Source organism: Bidens hawaiensis, unplaced genomic scaffold (genome assembly GCF_021521415.1).
Source record: "Bidens hawaiensis isolate Kalapana, Puna unplaced genomic scaffold, B.hawaiensis_p1.1 tig00017043_1, whole genome shotgun sequence".
NCBI classification, from domain to species: Eukaryota; Viridiplantae; Streptophyta; class Magnoliopsida; order Asterales; family Asteraceae; genus Bidens; species Bidens hawaiensis.
Window position 1 is genome coordinate 285,763 of NW_027492580.1, and position 20,267 is coordinate 306,029.

The following is a 20,267-nucleotide window of genomic DNA, read 5'->3' on the forward strand; positions in this document are numbered from 1 at the left end:
ATAGAACATATATTTAGGTTATATGAAACTATAACAAGGTATTTTGGGTCACAAAGTTCTAATGATGAGTTAGAGATTGGTTACACAATGCATTTAAATTTATATTCTTGACCTCTTGTATCTTATATGTGTACCTAATATTAATTTTAGTATTTTCTGTGTTAAGCCTTTTTATTTGTTTTGAAACAATTTAACTTCAATTTACTAGAATTTTAATCAGAAGAATTTTATACTGAAATCAAATTCATAAAGCAATAAAAAATGATCACTTATGTAGTAGTAGTATCAGGACGTATGTGTTATTGCGTAGTGGTGGAGAAAACGCCCCCACCTTCTTCTCCATTAGCCTTCAAAGTTTTGGCCCTACCCCAGTGCAAAATGAACGTTGTCTACACAACGAGATGGGCCAAAACGAGGGGCTGAAGCCCACTACTTGTGGTCTTAATGACATTAAAAGTGAGTCTTAAACCCATTGTTAGAACAATTGGTTTATTTAAAAATAGCGAACGCTAAACATTACGAATTACAAGCATGCCTATTTGTTGTAACATTATCACATAAATCATATTGTGGATGCGCAATCCCACTCCTCCCAGGCTCCCTCATGTTGCTCTCGAACTTCATACCTATTTTTACAACGGGCAAACCATGTGGACGGAGAGTTGTCTTAGATGTGTAGGCCACATATATACGTGAAGGGGGGGGGGGGGGGGGGGGACAGAGCGCTAAAAGAGAGTCTTGAGATATGAATGAGAATTGAACTTGTTACAATGTCCCGGTTAGGTGTGGGATGTTAGGGCAAAAATAACTTGTATATAAATAGACAATCATCCTTTTTCTAGAACAATGACTTTCTTTATGTGTTTAGGCCACCGCATTTTTCAATTTGGAGAGTTTGGCTTGAGCGTTCCTCAAAAAACCATACCGTCGGCCTCTACTCTATGCTGCCACAAGTCATCTATAAATTTATGAAAAATGTGTGTTTTCTAATAAATAATAAAATTTTATTTTTAAATGTTAGAATTGAGGTACAAAATTTTGTTCAGAGGAGACAATAGTGTCGGGCCTGTCGGCTGCTTCATTCGGGCCCACTGTCCGGGCTGACCATATCTGTTTCCGGCCCAACTTCGACAACATGCGAACAATAGAATAGAAGTAACCAACTAACCAAGTACAAATGTGGGCTTCTGCTACTTGGCCCATGCTTATAATCTCCCACAGCCCAGTATATGTTTCTTTGTGTTCCAGGCCCACACAAAACAGAAAAATAAATAATAAATAATAAATAATAAAAAAACATTGTTTCTACTATTTCTTTCCTTCATTGATGCTTTGCATACCTTTCAAATTTCCAAAAAGCATTTCATGTGTTTTTGTTTTACGGAGATGATCGAAAAACTAGATCTGTCTTCAAGGTTTCGGATGCCCTAAAGTGGCACTGAAAAATGGTCCGTTATATTAGAAAAAAATCAAAAATCGAACGATATGTCAATATGTATATAATTTTTTATTTTTTTTTGTTATCGAGCCGGAGGTCTCACCGGAAGCAGCCTCTCTATTCCTACGGGATAGAGGTAAAGGCTGTCTACATCTTACCCTCCTCAGACCCTATAATAACTTTGCTATTGGTGGGATATACGGTGTATGATGATGATATAGATTTTTTTATTAAAAAATAAATACACATATGATAATATCAGTATATCTTTTTGGAGTTAACACAAGCACATGGGCCGGGCCTATGGGCATTGACTCATTGAGTCATTGACTGAAGCAATTATTATATTATATTTATAGATCGTATCATATAATATAATATATCATGTAATGTTGTGAATGTATTATGCACATAATATATTGTGTTATTTCCAAGAGCTTACACAATGACATATTTGGATGTTTTAAACAAATACCAAATTATGACATATTTTAGCCGATTTTGGCATCAACGGATTCTTCATGACAATGATTAGCCAATTTTCGTATCAACATATTCTCCGTTACCAAATTTTGACTTGATCGAACGGAACTCAATCATGGAACGAGACTAGGTAGTTTGACATGCCTAGTGCGGTGGTGGTGAGTCGTTTACAATGACGATAGTCAGTGGCGGACCCAGGAATTATTTTCTTGGGGGCGACATCGCCCATCGGGACTTATCGTTTAAATACAGCCACAGTTAAATTTTTTGAAAATTTATCCTTTTAAAGTTGTTTTTTTCTACTCATTTTGGAATAGAATATATTTGTTATATTAGAGAATAATGTTTTCATTTTTGTTTTGGTTTGCAATTCTTCTAAGAATACGACATAAGCACTGACATAGAGAATGTCATAAGAAAGATTTGATCGTGCCGGTCATTTTTGTCATTTGGTAGGTTGGTTGAAAATTCAGAAACGACTTGGTTCTCCAGAAGCATCGTCAATTCGTTATAATAAAAATACGTTATTTGATACTGTTATTCAGTTTTCATATTTGTGGTTTAGTAGTAGGAATCCAGAAGACATGATATCTCTAGGATCGAACAATGGCTTAAGAGTTGCATAGATAATGTTATTTTTTATGTTCTAGCCCCTTGCTATGACTGTTTTTTTATAATATGCTGCCATTAAAAAAAAGTGACATAACCAAAAGAATGCCATTATTTTATTTCTTTTAAAAATTTTCACATTTTAAATGTTATATCTTATTGTACCCTTAAGTGCTAGGGTTTCATGTCAATGATATTTTTTTAGTTTTTAATTTGACACCCACAAATATTATTTTATGGATTTAATATGTACAAATAACATGTCCAAACAAGATGCAAATCCTCAAACCCTAATTTTGTGTACATCCATGCAAACAATTTACATTTCTAATCATACACTTATATAAACAATACTAACTCTTTGCCTTATGCATCAATCACTCATACATTAAACAAACCCTAGAGAGAAAATGAAGAGAATTTGTTGTAGTATGCTTCTCTTGGTTGTACATTTGAGTCTACTTACCGAACCTCATATGGTGTTTGCAGTTGATCCCACACAAGGATTTACTAATGTCCCATTAACGTCAAGTAGCTTCATATACCAAAAACCATACAACGTACCACTCGGTGACCGATATAGTTTTGTGAATGGAGTTCATCGATTTTGGGTCTACGCAAACGATAAACCATTTGAACGTGGAAGTAATACACAACCACGAACGGAAGCTCAAATAAAAGTAAGTTTTTTTTATTAAGTGTCATAACCAAAGTCTTATCATAATCCCTAAAGTATCTTAGCATCATATTCTAACATGCATAACATTAGAGATTATGATCAACATATCTTAGTTTAACAAGTGCATTAGCTAGTTGTATTATACAAGTTAGCGATGCATGTTTTTAAACGCAACAAAAAATGTTAACTACACAAATGGACCTTGCAACACGTATTTTTTGTAATTAGTGAACAGTGAGACTGACATGTTCAAGAAAATGTCAAAACCTTAATACGACACATAAACCATTCGTGCAATTAGTTCTAAAAAGAATTAACATAATCTTCAAGCGTATAAAATGTTAATACTTTTATTTTACGTTTTTCTATACAGCCAGACTACACATCGGGGATTTGGCAGTTTGAAGGTTATGCTTTTGTACCTCGCGTAACATCAGGTGCTACAATAGTGCAAATTCTTGGTGCGGCCCAAGGTAACATGACACTACTACTAAGGATTTACAACGGAGATATGAGGTACTATGATGGGCAAGTAATCGCTACTGACTTGTATGATAAATGGTTCAAAGTTAATATAATTCACAACGTGGATGAAGGAAGACTTATGGTTTACATTAACAACGTTAAAAAGTTTGAATCTCATGATCAAGGCCCGGGAGACTTGTATTTTAAATGCGGTGTTTATGGTGCCCCAAGTGATACAAGTCGATATATGGAGTCGAGGTGGAGAGATATTAAAATATATAAAAAGTAATTGTTAAATGTATGAAACGTGTATAAATACTTAGATGATGTATCGTATTATTGTTTTGTTATAAAATACGTGTGTTTGTGTTATATAGCAACTTGTTTATTACAACTTACAAGTCATAATTAATTGTATCATGAAATCAATCAAATAACAGCTTGTTTGTATGGTTACCAAATAAGAGTATAAGACTGCCTCTTAATGTGGGCTAGATGATGAATACCCAAATGGCCAAACACTTAACAACTAGCCTATCTAGCACTATATATATAAAAAAAATACACGAATGTGAAAATGTATCGGTTATGGTTCTTAACTGGTTTTTAGTGGAAAATCCCTGACCTATGTAACTGGTTCGGTTCGTTTTTTAACAAGTCAATAATTTAACTTACAATTTACATTATAAAAGAGATGATATGTAATAAGGAGACATCACATAGATGATGAAACACAAAATTTACATTATAGTTGGTTGGGTGAAATATATAAAAGATTTTAAAAACTTATGTAAGTCTATAAAACTTTCTTTGCATTTAATCTTGTGAAAGTGATTAGGAGTATAACATATGAAGTTAAAACTAGACTTGTTTAATTTTAAATTTAGCATATAAGATATACATGTTTCGTTGTATTTACTTTGATCTTAGAGAAAATACGAAAGTTGTTTTTTCTCTAAGTATATGGTATACATCATGTTATCCGACTATGTAACAATAATTTCACTTCAAAGGGGTATGTAGTCTAATGGTACCAATGTGTGATGCAAAAAATAATACATCTTTTTATGATGTTGAACGTTCAATTTTCATGTTGGACGAAATCTGTAAATTTAAGAGTATATATAATAAGTAAATATGTGAGTTAGTCTTTCTAAAAAAATGTAAGAATAATTTCACATTTGTGACCATGACGTACGCATTTTCGTTCTATCAACCTTCTCCTGGTAGTACAAAAACCTATACATGAAAACAAAATGTACGTGAATTTGATTCGAACTTTGTATTTAAACATATGTCCATTCGTCTACCGTTATAAACAACACGTGAATCAAGTTATGGTATGTCTTTCTCCTATAAGAGCATCTACAACATGCTACGCAACCTGAGGTCCGGATGATGTGGCAAATGAATGAACTTGGGGTGACAAACTTTTCTTGTTGTGGAGCAAGTTTGTGAAGTTGGGGTTTGTGAATACAAACCTGCAACAAGCTTGCAAAGTGGAAGGTTTGAAATCTCTTTCTTTCTCACATGCATATATATACATATATAATTATAATATTTTTTAATAGGGTTTGTGAAAGTTTATTGTTGTAGAAAAAATAAGATTTTTAAAAGGTTTGCAATATAATGTTAAAACGCTTATGTGATGGTTTGTTGAGATTTGCTATTGTAGATGCTGTGTTTAAAAAAAACGGCATGTATATGATTTTACTATTTGCCTTTTTGTCTACAAATGATACTCAAATTTGAATTTTATTTTGAATCCAATATTTAATGATGTCAAACGTTAAAATTAAAATCTTATCTTGTTGGTTTTATTGAGATCATTCCAAAATCCAAACCAACAAACGACAAAGATCATGACTACGTTTGTCGAATTAAGAACTTTCAATAGAAATGTAATATTTGTCAATATGAAGCCTAGATACGAATATTCTACTTTGGTTTTTGTGTTGTTTTGGACTATTTTAGTAGTTGGTTTATGTTTGTTTCCTTCACTTTTCGACCGTTATGTAATACTACTATCAAACATTGAAACAATCTTTAGTATTTGAACTTGAAACATAATTTATATAAAGTCTTATCACGTTATACATAAAATAAAAGTAATAACATAAGCTGCATGGCCTAAAAGTTAATATTGAGGCCATGTTTGGGATTCCTTATTTACACTTTCTTTTGACTTATTTAAAGAGTTTTTGATAAGTTACAATATCCTAATTTATCAAAACTCATTTTTCCTTCTTTAAAAACTTAAAAAAAGTCACATTATTCAAATGATTTTTTAACTTACAAAAGTCAATAAGTTAAGATAAAAATAAGGAATCCCGAACACCCTCTGAAAAGTTTATAAATGTATAGAAACTAGTGGGTGGAATAAGCGCATTATGACGGGATGTTAGAATTTATAAGGCTTGATTTGATGACATGTACGCTATTATTTACCCACACAGTAAAAATTCATGTTGATACGTTGATAGAAATAAGCACGTAAAAATAACATATCCTAAAACATCTTTGACATCTTATGTGTTCATGCTTCAGTATTTGATAAGCTTCACGCATTTACTACAAGGACACTTCGGAACCCAAAATCAAATCATTTGTGTACCTATCAATACATCATATTAACCCTTCGGAACCCCGCGAAACCCTCATCACTGGTAGTGGTGGTGTTCCGTCACTACTCACATCCAATCATCAATGTTCATTCACAAACACACACAAGTCTCCTAATCTTTCTTTATAAGTGAAACTCGTGGTTGGAACCTGCACAACCTACCCAAAAGGGTGGTGGCGGTGTCATCGCTCGGGTTGTCCTACTAGACATGGGTATCCGAGGGTACCCCGTCCACCCTAATAAAATTTGGCATTACCTTATATAGCATTATTTAAAAAAACGTATATTATTTTCTAAATTTATACATGATATCTAATATGCTAAATAGTAGCATACCAACTCAACCCGACATCTCCAGACTCCAAAGACACATGAGTTGTTTCTTATACCATTTATAATCTTCGACCTCTATTTTTCAACTAGTATTGTTCTATTCATACAATACGAGCTCATGAATTCGTTTTTGATTACCTGGGTGGAAATTTCTCACGAGAATTACTAATCGGTAGATTACTCCCACTCTACTACGTTAACTCAGAACACATGGTGATAATTTAGGCGGGACTTCCTTTATGGCCTAATATATATTTTTGTGTTTTATTTTTAAATGTTCTAACGATTAACATGTTTAATTTTATTAAAAGAAACAAGCATGTCAATCAAAAAACAACTTATTTATTATATGGGTTTAGTAATTAGTAGATGCTAATTTTTTCAACACATAATTTTTGTTTCATGCCATTCAGAAAAAAAATGTTTCCTTTTCAGATAATGTATAATTGTATATGTAAAATCAATTCCATTTAAAAGCAAACACAAGGTAAGTTTTTTTAGGTTTAAAGTGGAAGTGAAAAGCAAAAGGTAAAAGAAAGTGAAGTTGTCTTTTAGTTGGTTGTCATGGGTGAGTGCAGTGCTTTTGGGTTTTTCCATACTATTAAAAAGGACAAAACTTGGTGGTCCGAACCCACCTGTGACTTGTGGCTCAGTCCTCATGCCATGGCTCAGACTCTGGAAGCACCAGACCCACATTGGGTCTTGTTTCAATGGCTTTCTAGTATGGGTTTGGTGTGGTACATTACATCCATTTGAGTCTGAAGAAACACTACGTGACCTCGGCAGATTACGGATAATCTTAGGGTTAAGTAGATGTTTCCCACGAGGGTTAGGTCCGGCAAAGATGGTTATTCTTCTGAGGACCTGCAAAACAGACACCGTGAGCTCGTCACTGAGAAGGGGGGGGGGTGCCTCCTTGTGACCACCCTCCGGCATGAGAATCAGACTAGATTGCTCTGAATATAAGTGTATATTAAGAGAAATAGCTAGAGCAGATAAGATATGTGATAATGATGGTATAAGATGTGTTTTTATACCGTTCCAGGGTGTTGGAGTATTTATAGCCGAAGGTAGGTTTCCAAGCAGGTACAGCCAGCTGTATAATATTCCTTTTCTACCAACTGTGGGCTACGCACGTGCCGTGCTGGTGGTTGGTGGGTAGGCAGCGGCTGATAGTGACATGGCCGGCTGTGTACTATTCCTTTTCCACCAACTGCAGGCTATGTACGTGCCACGATGAGGGTTGGTGAGTAGGCAGCTGCTGATAGTGACATTTTGTACTAGAGCGTGCTCCTCCTCGTACTGTTGTCAGTGAGCTGTCACCCTGTGATGGGCTGCTTTGGTCAGATCTTGTCTATTTTGTCCATATCTTGGCAGGTATAGTACAAAAGATCCTCCAGAAGCGTACGGACTGGCTCATTTGGGCGGGAGTATTCCCGCCTTGCTCATTCCTTCTTCAGGTGATATTACTGAATTATTGAGAGTTAGTGCCTTGTGCGTGTAGCCTTACTATTAGTGTGGGTAGCCTTCCCTGATGGCTTGTATCCGCAGCTGCGGGAACAGGCGGGGTACTTCACCATTGGGAGGCTTTTCCTGCGGGAACAGCTGGCGTACTGCGCGTAAGGTCTTCATCTCTCTGAGCATGGTGGGTCCTGCGGAACCCGTTGGTCTTTGCGCAGACGTCCCTCTTCAAAGTGAGTCTTGCGGATCCAACTGGGCTCTGCTGTGACCTACCTCTTCAGAGTCATTTGACACTATTTCAATAATAAATTCTTTTGACTTTGTAAATCATTCCCTAAGTAATTATGAGTATCTAATAATGATATTACTATTGTTACTACTTTATATAAATCATTAAGTTAAAATATATATAATTAAATCATTACATGCATACAAGTGAATATACAAGTTTTTATGCTTAGAATTACACTATTACGTTTAGAATGAACGGTTGGGCAAACTTGGTGCACGAGACTCCCACATGCGTGGAGTCTGGGAGTTGTCGGACCAACTTGTGTTATACGATGCATGAATCTTTACCTTATGTATTTGTGCAAGTGATTACTTTTACGACTTAAAGACGTGACTTGCATGTCACATGTTAGTAACTTTATTGTGTCTACAAGGTTCTTCCCTTAACTACTTTCATTATGTAAATAGTAAATTATGTTTTTTTTAATCTATAACCTTACTTTAGTGACTCAATCGACCCTATTGTCTCCGAGCTTGACCTTGTTGGTCAAGAGGACATGTCTATGCGAGTCTGTAAGAGATTCAGTTTGATTATTTTACATTTCACTTGACGTTCTTTAATATTTTTCAATTAACCCTTAAATATTTCTATAATTACCACAAACATATGACTAAGATAAGAAGTATCATAAAATTGATGGTTTCATTTTATATAATAACCCTTAAACATATCTATAATGGTAACTTTAAACTTTAAAGTGTTGTATTGTTTATTCTTTTATAAGTTTGTCAAAACACCTAGTTTGAACTTCATGCATAGAAGTTATCCCATATCTTAATGAGCAAGGATTGTTAAGGAAGACAAGACAAAGGGTTTAGTCTTTTTAATTTGCTCTTTGAGTAAGGTTGTTTGTTTGTATCTAACTTTGTCTCTTTATTGTTTTCTCAAAATTCAAAAAGATGGTTTCTTTCAAGATTTTATTCTCTTAATTCAACCCCTATATTATTATTATTATTAAATATTATACATCTCTAATTACCTCAAACAAATCAACTCAGATTCCAAACACACTGCTCTAGATTTCACTCACAACACAAACATGGTTACATGTAATACCAACCCATGGTCACATATATATATAATACCAAACATGGTTACACATCCATACAAATTTATACATATGTAAAGACACATATACAATTACATGCATATACTACACACATATTCAAGCATGCATATGTATGTACATATGTGCATAGATGTGTAATATACATATAATAGTTATAAAAAGAAGAAAACATAAAAGGGGTGTTGATCACAAGACTAATGATTTAAGAATAATAATCCCCATCATGAACATCATCTTTTTCCTCTCCTTTTCCTTTATCTTTTTTAGAAAAAATTTAATAAGTAAAAACTATACCCAACTTTGTAACTTAATTACTAATTTCTTTATGACTTTTATACCCTTAGGATATGTTAAGCAGAAACTTCAACTTTTGGCTAACTCAGTTTTCAAGGTGATGTATCAATGACTCGTAATATATGTATCAACTTGTACGTTTTGTTTGTAAAACTTTATTTGGACCACCCCATTATTTCACACAAATTAATTTAAATTCTTTTGTTAGTTGTGACTAGTACAACATGCATAAAAATACTAAATTAAAATTAAGTTTAGTTATTTAAACACAATAAGAGGAATTACAAAATCAATTTGTCTAGATATACATCTAAATCATTTAATATTTAATGCATGACCATCCACAACGGTAAGGTTCTTCCCAGGGCACTGCTATCTCTCCTCCCCTCTCACATACCACGTTTGCCCCTGTCCTTGCATGCTGGCTCTTTCTTCGTAGTCCAGCCATTGCCCTTACACTAACCTCTCCACCTTAATACACGGACATCGTGTTGGAGATGGTCACATTTTTCTTCATTTTATTTTAGTTTGTGTTTCAATATGAAAACTAACACACCTTTATGTTCGATCTTAAGAATATTTGGTTTGTTGAGCCTTGAGCCACCTTGATACCACTAAACCAAAGATCTTACAGTGGCTTGCATACTTTTTTATTTATCTAAACATTACATTAAAAATCTAAATATGAAGTTTGATGTGATCACGTCCTTCACCTTGTTCCATTCATGGCCTTCATTACCTCTCGAACCATGTTCATCATCACAAGCAAACAATAGTTTGTCGTGGGTATCTTTAATTGGCACTTGTACTTCGATTGTAACATGCTTAACTTACCCGCAAATTCAACAATGGTCAACACCCTAGCCATCTTTATGATCTCGAACATACTTCTAAGAATGTACGAGCAAGCTTTTTATCTATGTTTCGGTATACATTTTTGTTGTAAATTGAGCCGGTGTTCATTATGACGTAAAAAATTATATCATTATTATTTTTTATAATATCTTATGTAAACGACACACATGGCCCACAAACTATTAAATGATGTTACTAAGTTACATAAATAGTTCTTATATGTAAAATGACTTAAATGCTTCTAAACTTAACTGAAAATTTACAAAGCTAGTACCAAGGACTAGAATAGTTACAAAATTCAAACGTTAGAGATTGAAATGTCAAAAAGAAATCCACATAGACCAAATAAGGGTGATAATCTTGAATCGAGAACCGACAAAATCGAACCGAAATTAACTGATAACCGAATTAACCTAGAAATAGCCGAACTATTTATATTTTCATATACTTCTAGCTTTTATATATATCTTCATTGCTTGTATTTCATGTTTTATATCACCATTTCATGTATTTATGTCACAATTTCATGTATTCATATCTCAATTTTATGTATTTATACATTCATTTTATGTATTTATCATTAATACATTCTATTTATGTATGTCTAGGTGAAAACTTTAGCCAAATTTGATTTTGATTATTAGCTTAAATTAAATAAACCGAACCAAAAATTAAAAAGTTAACTGAATAAACTGATCCGATTAACCAAACAACAATCGTTCAATTTGATTATGCCTATTAATCAGGGCCGGCTCCGACAAAGCAAAAACAAATTTGGGCCGAAGGCGAAAATTTTTTTAGGCCTTAAGTAAAAGAAGTATTTTGTTGGGTTTAAACAATTTAAATTTTATATGGGTTTACTTTGTTATAATTTGGGTTGTGTAAAAGCTTTTGTATAAAAAAAGAATTAAACATGTGTCAAATGAGACTTGAACCCATAACCTTTTGGTTGGGAGTAATACTCTTTGCCATTAGACCAAGCTATTGGTTATATAATTAGTTTTAAACATTAAGTATACATATTGTATTTCATAAAAATACAATATATAATTAAAAATTTAAAAAAATTCCGGGCCTAGCGGGTGTCGGGCCTGTGGCCGTCGACCACCTTGCCTCACCTCAAGGCCGGCCCTGCTATTAATCGAACTATGCACACCCCTATACCAAATAACCAAAATATCAATTTACTCAATTTGTAAATTAAACTTATTAGAAAATTACTACATTACCCTCATCTTTATTTTTAACTTAAAAAATAAAGCCCCAAATTGTTTCTTTAAATACCAAAGCACAAAGCTTTTTGACTTCCAAATTAGCTCACACACTTCTCACATAAACCTCTGTAAAACCTGCAAGTTCTTGAGTGAGAGTGAACACAGAAACAGAAAGCAAGAATGACTACTTCAATGGAGGTTAATAAGAGTGTGATAATGATAATAATATTCACTTTCATCACTATGGTTTTGCAGCAGTTTGCTCACTCTGCAACTGTTGTTGTTGATGGAGTTACTGAATGGAAGAGTCCTACTGTTCAAGTTGGTGACTCTGTTAGTAAGTTACATTTACATTTGCTCTGTTCTTTACACTAATATTCAAGAATCTTGTTTCAAGAATTTGTGTACAACACCCCCCCCCCCATCTTTAATTAATTTTCAAGAAATTAGTGTCAAGAATTTGTGGAAAAAAAAAGAAAAAAACCCCCTTAGAGTTCAAGAATCTTGATTCAAGAATTTGTAAAAAAAAAACCCTTATTTTTTCAAGAATCTTGTTAAGAATTTGTTAAAAATAATCCTTATTTTTCAAGTATTTGTAAAAAAATAAATAAAAAAAAACCTTATTTTTTAAGAATCTTGTTTAAAGAATTAGTAGAAAAAAATCCCTAATTTCCAAGAATCTTGTTTCAAGAATTGTAAAAAAAAAAACCCTTAATTATTCAAGAATCTTGTTAAGAATTTGTGACAAAATAAACCTTATTTTTTCTTTAAGAATTTGTAAAAAAAATGACCCATATTTTTTAATTATCTTGTTTCAAGAATTTGTAAAAAAATTCTAATTTTCAAGAATATAGTATCAAGAATTTGTAAAAATAGCCTCTAATTTTTGCAAGAATCTTGTTTCAAGATTTTTAAGAAAAACCCCTTAATTTTCAAGAGTTTCAAGAACCCCATTTTTATTTATTTATTTAAATATTTTTTTCTTTTTCCAAGATTGTGTTTAGTAAACTAATAATTTGTTTGTTTGAATTTGTTAGTTTTCAGGCACAAATTTAACTACAACTTGTACATTTTCAAGAACAGAAGAGCTTTCAACTTGTGCAACTTTACTGAGTCCACACTTCTCACTCCATCAACCCCAACATTCACTGTACTCTCTCTCTAACTCACACACACTCTTGTGTTATTATTATTATTATATTTTTTTTTGTGTTGACACACTTCATGTGTGACTTCATTAAATTCTAGTTCATGTTGGTTAAACTTAGGAAGTTAATGTGTTAACTGAAAAATGGTTTCTTTGTTGACACATTGAATGCTTTGGAACCTTGTTGTGTGACATTAATTTATTTGTTTCAAGAATTACAAAGGAGTTTTTTTCATGGGGCTTAACAATAACATAGGGTGCTTTAAATCATTGTATTGTCTGCTTTATTTGGTTGTACAGTACACTTTTAAGAAAAAAGTAGGACTTTTTCCACCTCTAACTTTTGACCATGGATTTTTATGCTTTTTTTTAACTATGTGTTTTTGAATTTGTTATGAAGTTAATACTACTAATATGAGAAGGCATCTAAATGCACCGAACGGTCGGTGAACTGTTCGACAGGAAGTTCGTTTATGTCCGTTTATTTAATAAACAAACAGACTACGTTTGCTTAATTAAACGAACGAACATGATCACATGTTTTGTTTGTTCATTTATATTCGTGAAAATTTGTTTATGTTCATTTATGTTCGTTTACATATAAATAAAAAATAATTAAATATTATCTTTAAAAAGTCATCTACTTAAGTGTGTGTTATTTTAACTTTAGGTTATTTTAGAGGGTTATGTTTCTTTAATTGAAATTGTAGTGTTGAAAAAATATTAATTTTACTAATTGTTGTATTTGTACTTCATCCTTTACAAAAATCCAATATTAGACTTTGATAGTTCAATAGAAAGTAAATTCACGAGATTGATATATTTTTGTCCATATTTAGACAGCTTCTGTGTCATTGTCCTACTAGATTTTATCTCTATTTTCATAAATAATTTTTTTCCTAACCACTTTACGCTCGTGGATAATAAAAGGGATCTGGTTTTCATACACCAGCCGAAAAAAAAAGATAAAAAGAAAATTGCATAGTAAAAGCTTATATGGTGTATGAAACCTAAACCCCTAATTAAAAAAATGCTTTACAACAAGTTTTATCATAAAGATATATATAATTGTTTTTACAATTTTCTTGTAATAAAAACTGTATAAATAGAAGTCTAAATATTTTGAGAAAACTTTAAAATGGATACAATATTACAATATTCAAAGGCAAATGGCATCCTAAGTTTATTAACTTTTCCGTAAACATATTATATCTGTGAAATCTGGTACAAATAAAATTAAGTTACTAAATGTATAAATAACCAGAGTAATTATTATTATTATCTTATAGTTTTGATTTAGAGTAATTACACTACGAAAAATGAAGCAGGGTAATCATAATTACTTTACTCTTGTTCAAAAATCGTAGAATTGTTAGCATAATTAGTCTAGTTATTTGTAAGTTTCTCAGTTCTCACATTAAGAGTTGTTTGTATTTGATACTAACACCGTAGTATCTTGTATTGAAGTGGCACCCGTCAAGGCTAGGCTCGTTCTATTTCGCCTTCAAAAACGACTCGACAAAAGCTTGTGACGACGACAAGAAGCTTGCCATCCAAGTCTCCTCATCTACAACACCCGAAACATCCGCTTCTCCACCACTACCTCCACCTTCGGTGGCTGCACCATCGCCACTACCTAGCATCCCCGTTGGTGGAGGTAGCGGTGGTGGAGGTATAGTATCATCATCTCCATCTTACCCGTGGCCTAACCGCCCACTAGAACTAATTTCCCCGAGCCCGTCTCCAATGAATGCGATTTTTCCTTCGAACGGTCCATTGAGTGGCGGTTCTAGAAGTGGTGGATCGTTACCGTTCATCAACAGCAATCCTGCGGTGCCATTACCGACGGGTGAAGTCGACTCCGCTTCTATAAGGCCTGCCTCTACTTCTAGTGTCCATAGACTACAGGTAAACTTGCTTATCACTTTTATTTAGGGCTGTAAATGAGCCGAGCCAAGTCTGGTGACTCTGCTCGGCTTGTTTATTTTAACAAAGTGAAAATTCAAGCTCGAGCTTGACTTTTAAAAGGCTTGTGACTCGTAGAGCCAGCTCAACTCGATTCTTTTGTTTAAACAAGTTAAAGAGTTGAGCCGGCTTGTTATAATATTACATTAATGACAAGAAAATAATTTTTGAACGTATGTAAAAATTTATAAACTAGAGAATTTATAATATTATTTATTGTATTTAGTATTTAAGTTTTTTAAAGAACAAGAGGCACATTTAAATATTTTATGTAATATTTTTGTTTCGTCTTAAATAGGGGTTACATTTACCATATATGTATGCATTTAGCGAACCCCTATATTATATGACGTCAGTCGTATAAATAGTTAATGTGATGATTGATGTCCCACTTACAAAAACAAGGACCTAACGATCACACACGTTATTTTATACGATTGAAATACGATCATATGATTTATATTACACATATGTAACTAGACCAAATGTAACTAGACAATAATATTTGTATATGTAACTAGACCAAATGTAACTAGACAATAATATTTGTTGCAAGGTGATTTGGAAAACTGAAACATTATTGAAAGTTGAGTGATAAAATATTTTTAAAGGATCTTAGAATATGTCTTCATAATTTTTCTATCAACAATCATTTAACTATTAACAATCATTTAGCCATTAGATCATGAACATGGAGATGATGATTATGATTGGAAATTTGTGTTTTTCTTTTTGTAGGATGTGGGGTTTGGTGGTGGTGTTAAAGTGTTTGGTTGTATGGTTTTGCTAGTGGTGTTGATATGAAGATGGGTGGCAGCTAATTAATGTGTGTAAAGAGAGGGGTGGGGTGGGGGTAGCGTAGGATAGGGTAGGGTGGGGCATGTTAAATTTGAATTAAAAAGATGGGTTTTGATTATTATGATTATTGTACCAATGTTTCAATTTTGTGAGTTGTGTTGCATTTGAACTAAAAGCTTCTTTCTTTTGCTACATTATTATTCCTTTTGTGCATTTTCTAGCTAACATAAACATTACAATAGAATTAATGAATTATCATGATTTTGATCAACCAACTATAAAAGATGAGATAACTTATTATTATTATTATTATTATTATTATTATTATTATTTACAACAAAATAAAAAATAATCTTCGTTCTTTTTCTTTCACGGGTTTTCTTGTTTTTTGGATTCCACCAAGTGGAAAACCAAAACAATGAGAGACATAACGAATGCTGATCCAAATATGAGCGGGTTACATATCTTGAACTTCCTTGTACGCGGTTTTGGTTTTTCACCATCCTCTTTACTATTATCAGCAATAACTTTATCTTCATCATTGTCACATCCAGCGTTAAGTGTATCTTGTTCTAATATCTCTTCATTTAATAACTCTTCATTGGTATAAATTTGTAATGATATTGTCGGTTCTGCTCGAATTTCTTCGGTTTTCAACTCCTCAATCGTGGCTCCAACGAAGCCTTTTGTAACTTTTGGCATTTGTATCATGAGCTCTGAGTCATCTTCGTCAAAACTAGCTTTGGCTCGGTTGAAGTTCACCCCTTGCGGGACTTTAAACCACTTTTGAAATCCCCTCATCTCGATATCTTTCTTCACAACCTTTCCTCCGACCATTAACATATCTTGAAACGGCTTTTGTCCGCTTATTTTGATTATACTCCCGTCTTCGTTGCTCTCAACATTTATATTTGTTCGTGTATACCCTACATAAATTCATTATATAGCAAACAAATTTGCAGGCTTGGGTTTTGTATGATCGATTTGGGTCAGATCTGGGCTCTGAGCTGATCCAGCGAACACGATTAGCTAAACGGGGTTGTGTTCATGTCAACCTGGCTGGTTCACGGGTTTACCCATTTTACACATTATTTTATTTAATTTTTTAAAGTTGTGTTTAGTATCATAAGTTAATTGGGTGGGTATTTCATAACAAATTTTGAAACTTAAAACAGAGATGGATAAAAAAAATTATAATAAAAAAGTAATTGGTTTATATAAATTTGTATTTTGGCTATGGCTTATATAAAGTAACTGTGTCATAACTTAATTGGCTGTGAAATTGTTTTACAAACGAATCTGGTTAAATAATTCGTGTTCATGTACTCGCATATATTTGTGTTGTGTTCAGGTTCATATGTCTGACACGATTATCGGGCGAGTTGAGCATGGGTTAAGGTCAAATTTTCAGGTTTGTGTTGGGTTAGACCCACCAACCTACGAACACGAGCTATATTAATAAAATACAACTTTACACATAGCTATAGTCATTACATAAACAATCAAACATGGTAATTCATATATATGTATCCATGTATGTTAGATTCACACAAACCAACAAACCTTTGAGTTGGACTGTGATGATAAACATAGATTCAGTTTCTTGAGTATGAAGGTGTGGACCGGGTTCGGGTTTGGGCTTAAAGAGGTCGAAATCCGCAAATTCATCAGCAACTTTCCCGAGTTTTGCATTGAATTGATGTGTCATTTTTTCAAGAATATGTTGTTTGTTATTCACAGAAAGTGAGATTTGTGAAATTGTTGATTATAATTCATGTGTATAGTACATTGCTTTAGATTTGAAGATATGGAAATGGTAAAGAGTAAGGAATAGATGCATTGCTTCTCATATGATATTAGGGAATAAGTTTTGATTATTCTTTCAACATAAGAAACTTTAATCTATGTTTTTAATATAAAAATATTTTACTCATGTAACACCTCTTATTTTCAAGAATGTAATAGATAGGTAAACTTTTTAAAATACGATCCCAACATCCTTTCATATTGGAATTTGTTAAAGGTAAGAATCCAAAGTATTGTATTAACGATATATTTGTCTAGCAATTTTGTGTTATGTACATCATAGGATCGGGTTACAAACACAAACATACAAATAAAAGAGATAACACAAGGACTCAAGTGGTTTGGTATAAATTGACTTACGGTCACAGGCTGTAACCAGCATATATTTTATTGCACTACCTCTTACTCTCATAAAAAATTGTAAGTACAAGTACAATAACCAAGATACATCAGGGCTTTTAGTTTAGATAACAAGAATACCGAATAAGGGCCCACCTAAAAGTCTCCCTTCTCTTTGATCTCCATTAACAGTCTTCATAAAACGAGCCCGAAACCATAATGAGCTTTCAGGGGTGCAGAGAAGACGAGCCACTCATGAGCTACTCGAGATCGGCTAAAATCCGAATCAATTCAAGCTTAGACGGTCCCAAGCCCGATATTTTATTCAGGCTCATTTAAAAAATAAGCTCGAGCCTGAGCTTCACATATCGAGCTTAAACCAGTTCGCGTGAACAAACAAGCTTTTTATCTATATAACTTTTATTTAATATATTTATATAGTAACTAATACTATGTATAAAAGTATAATAAAAATAATTAAAAGTAAATACATATTATATATTTTAAAATTCATAAGTATAATCGTATATGTGAATATTTATAGAAATGTATAAATAAAACAACTAAACAATTATTAGTAAATAATAAATAAGCTTAGCCTATACTGAGCTCAAGCTTTAAATAATAGAGCTCTAAACGAGCTAAGCACAAGCTCAATTTCTCTGACTTAAAACAAGCCGAGCTCGAGCCTTAACGAACACAAATTTTTTGTATATCTAGCAAATTATTTGTGTTTTTCAAACCAACTTCAATTCAATGGACTCCCACACTTTTTTCAAATCAATCTCACACTTACTACAAACATGCACCACCATGCAAACCCTAAAACAAATCCACACCCGACTCATCACATCCCCACACTTATCTGAACCCGATCGCCTCCACCTCATTTCCCGTCTCATCTTCGCCCTCACCCACCCTGCTTTCGGGTCCCTCGCTTACGCCACACGCGTATCCAAAACCCTTAAATTCCCCAATCTTTACATTTACAACTCATTGATCCGAGCAAACTCTTCACAATTGTCGAAATTTAAATTTAACCGGCATTGCGAACGTTGCGAACGACAAGAAGCCGTATTGTTGTATAAGCAAATGCTGGTTGATACCATTAGCCCGGATAATATTACTATCCCATTTGTGGTAAAAGAGTGTGTGAGTAGTGGTGGGTTTTTATTAGGTCAATGTGTTCATGCGCATTCGGTTAAGTTCGGGTTGATTGGTAATGTATACGTGTCGAATTCGCTTATCGGGTTTTGGGGGGGTTTTGGGGATTTGGGGCGTGCGCGCCAAGTGTTCGATGAAATGCCTCAACGAGACGTTGTGTCGTGGAATTTGGTCGTTGGCGCGTGTTTGAGATTCGGGGAGGTTGACGTGGCGCGGGCATTGTTTCGTAACATGGGTTGTGATTGTAAGAATGTTATTAGTTGGAATTCGATGATTAGTGGGATGGTGCAAGGGGGTCGGTCGAAGGAGGCGGTTGAGGTGTTTCGTGAGATGGTTTTGGTGAATGAGAGTGAGTTAAAGGTTTATCCGGATAAGGTTACGTTGGCTAGTGTGGTTTCTGCTTGTGCGTCGTTAGGATGGCTTAATTATGGGAAGGGTGTGCACGGTTATGTTATAAGGAACGGGATTGAGAGCGACACGGTTTTGAGAACGACGGTTTTGGACATGTATGGGAAATGTGGGAATGTGAGTATGGCGAAAAGGGTTTTCGATGATATTAATAAAAAGGATGTTTTGGCTTGGACGTCGATGGTTTCGGTTTACGCTCTTCACGGGTATGGAAACGAAGCGTTTGACCTTTTTGACCGAATGGTTGCGTGTGGCGTGAGGCCGAATCTTGTCACTTATGGTGCGTTATTGACTGCGTGTAGTCACTTAGGACTAGTAGACAAGGGTCGTTTATATTTCAGCATGATCGAAGAACCAACGGTTCAACATTATGCATGCATGGTTGATATTTTAGGTCGAGCGGGACTATTTGATGAAGCCGAGAGGCTAATTACTAAAATGCCCATGGACCCGGATGTTTATGTTTGGGGAGCGTTATTAGGCGCGTGTCAGATGCATGGGAATGTGGAACTTGGGGAAAAAGTTGCTAAACGTTTGATTCGTTTAGAGCCGGAAAATCATGCGTTTTATGTTGCGTTATGTGATATATACGCTAAAGGCGGTAAATTTGATGATTTGGAGAAGACAAGGATTATTATGAACGAAAGACGGATTAAGAAAGATGTACCGGGTAATAGTATGATTGAAGTTGATGGTGTTGTGTATGAGTTTTCAATAAAGGGTTCATGTGATAATATAATGGAGGAGATTAAGGGTTTATTGTATCAGTTAAGTAAAGAGATTAAGGTAGATCAAGATACATTGATCATACTGAAAGAACAGTAA

At 33.8% G+C, this 20,267-nt stretch overlaps 4 protein-coding genes across 4 annotated transcripts; 3 read left to right on the forward strand and 1 right to left on the reverse strand.

The window, feature by feature from the left end:
• Positions 1–2,781: 2,781 nt before the first annotated feature.
• LOC143552869 (citrate-binding protein-like) lies at positions 2,782–4,069 on the forward strand. Its single transcript, XM_077042982.1, has 2 exons — positions 2,782–3,210; positions 3,583–4,069. The coding sequence occupies exons 1-2, from the start codon at positions 2,941–2,943 to the stop codon at positions 3,961–3,963; spliced, it is 651 nt and encodes a 216-aa protein (XP_076899097.1). The 5' UTR covers positions 2,782–2,940; the 3' UTR covers positions 3,964–4,069.
• Positions 4,070–11,932: 7,863 nt separating this feature from the next.
• LOC143552870 (uncharacterized) lies at positions 11,933–15,971 on the forward strand. Its single transcript, XM_077042983.1, has 4 exons — positions 11,933–12,152; positions 12,853–12,965; positions 14,430–14,870; positions 15,666–15,971. Exons 1-4 carry the CDS (start codon positions 11,996–11,998, stop codon positions 15,729–15,731), a joined length of 777 nt encoding a protein of 258 aa, XP_076899098.1. The 5' UTR covers positions 11,933–11,995; the 3' UTR covers positions 15,732–15,971.
• Positions 15,972–16,040: 69 nt separating this feature from the next.
• Positions 16,041–17,581, reverse strand: LOC143552871 (uncharacterized). The gene is made up of 2 exons (XM_077042985.1): positions 17,289–17,581; positions 16,041–16,651 (listed from the first exon to the last, which is right to left on the reverse strand). Exons 1-2 carry the CDS (start codon positions 17,431–17,433, stop codon positions 16,095–16,097), a joined length of 702 nt encoding a protein of 233 aa, XP_076899100.1. The 5' UTR covers positions 17,434–17,581; the 3' UTR covers positions 16,041–16,094.
• A 1,006-nt stretch (positions 17,582–18,587) lies between these two features.
• Positions 18,588–20,267, forward strand: LOC143552872 (pentatricopeptide repeat-containing protein At5g56310-like). The gene has a single exon (XM_077042986.1). It carries the CDS (start codon positions 18,627–18,629, stop codon positions 20,265–20,267), a length of 1,641 nt encoding a protein of 546 aa, XP_076899101.1. The 5' UTR covers positions 18,588–18,626.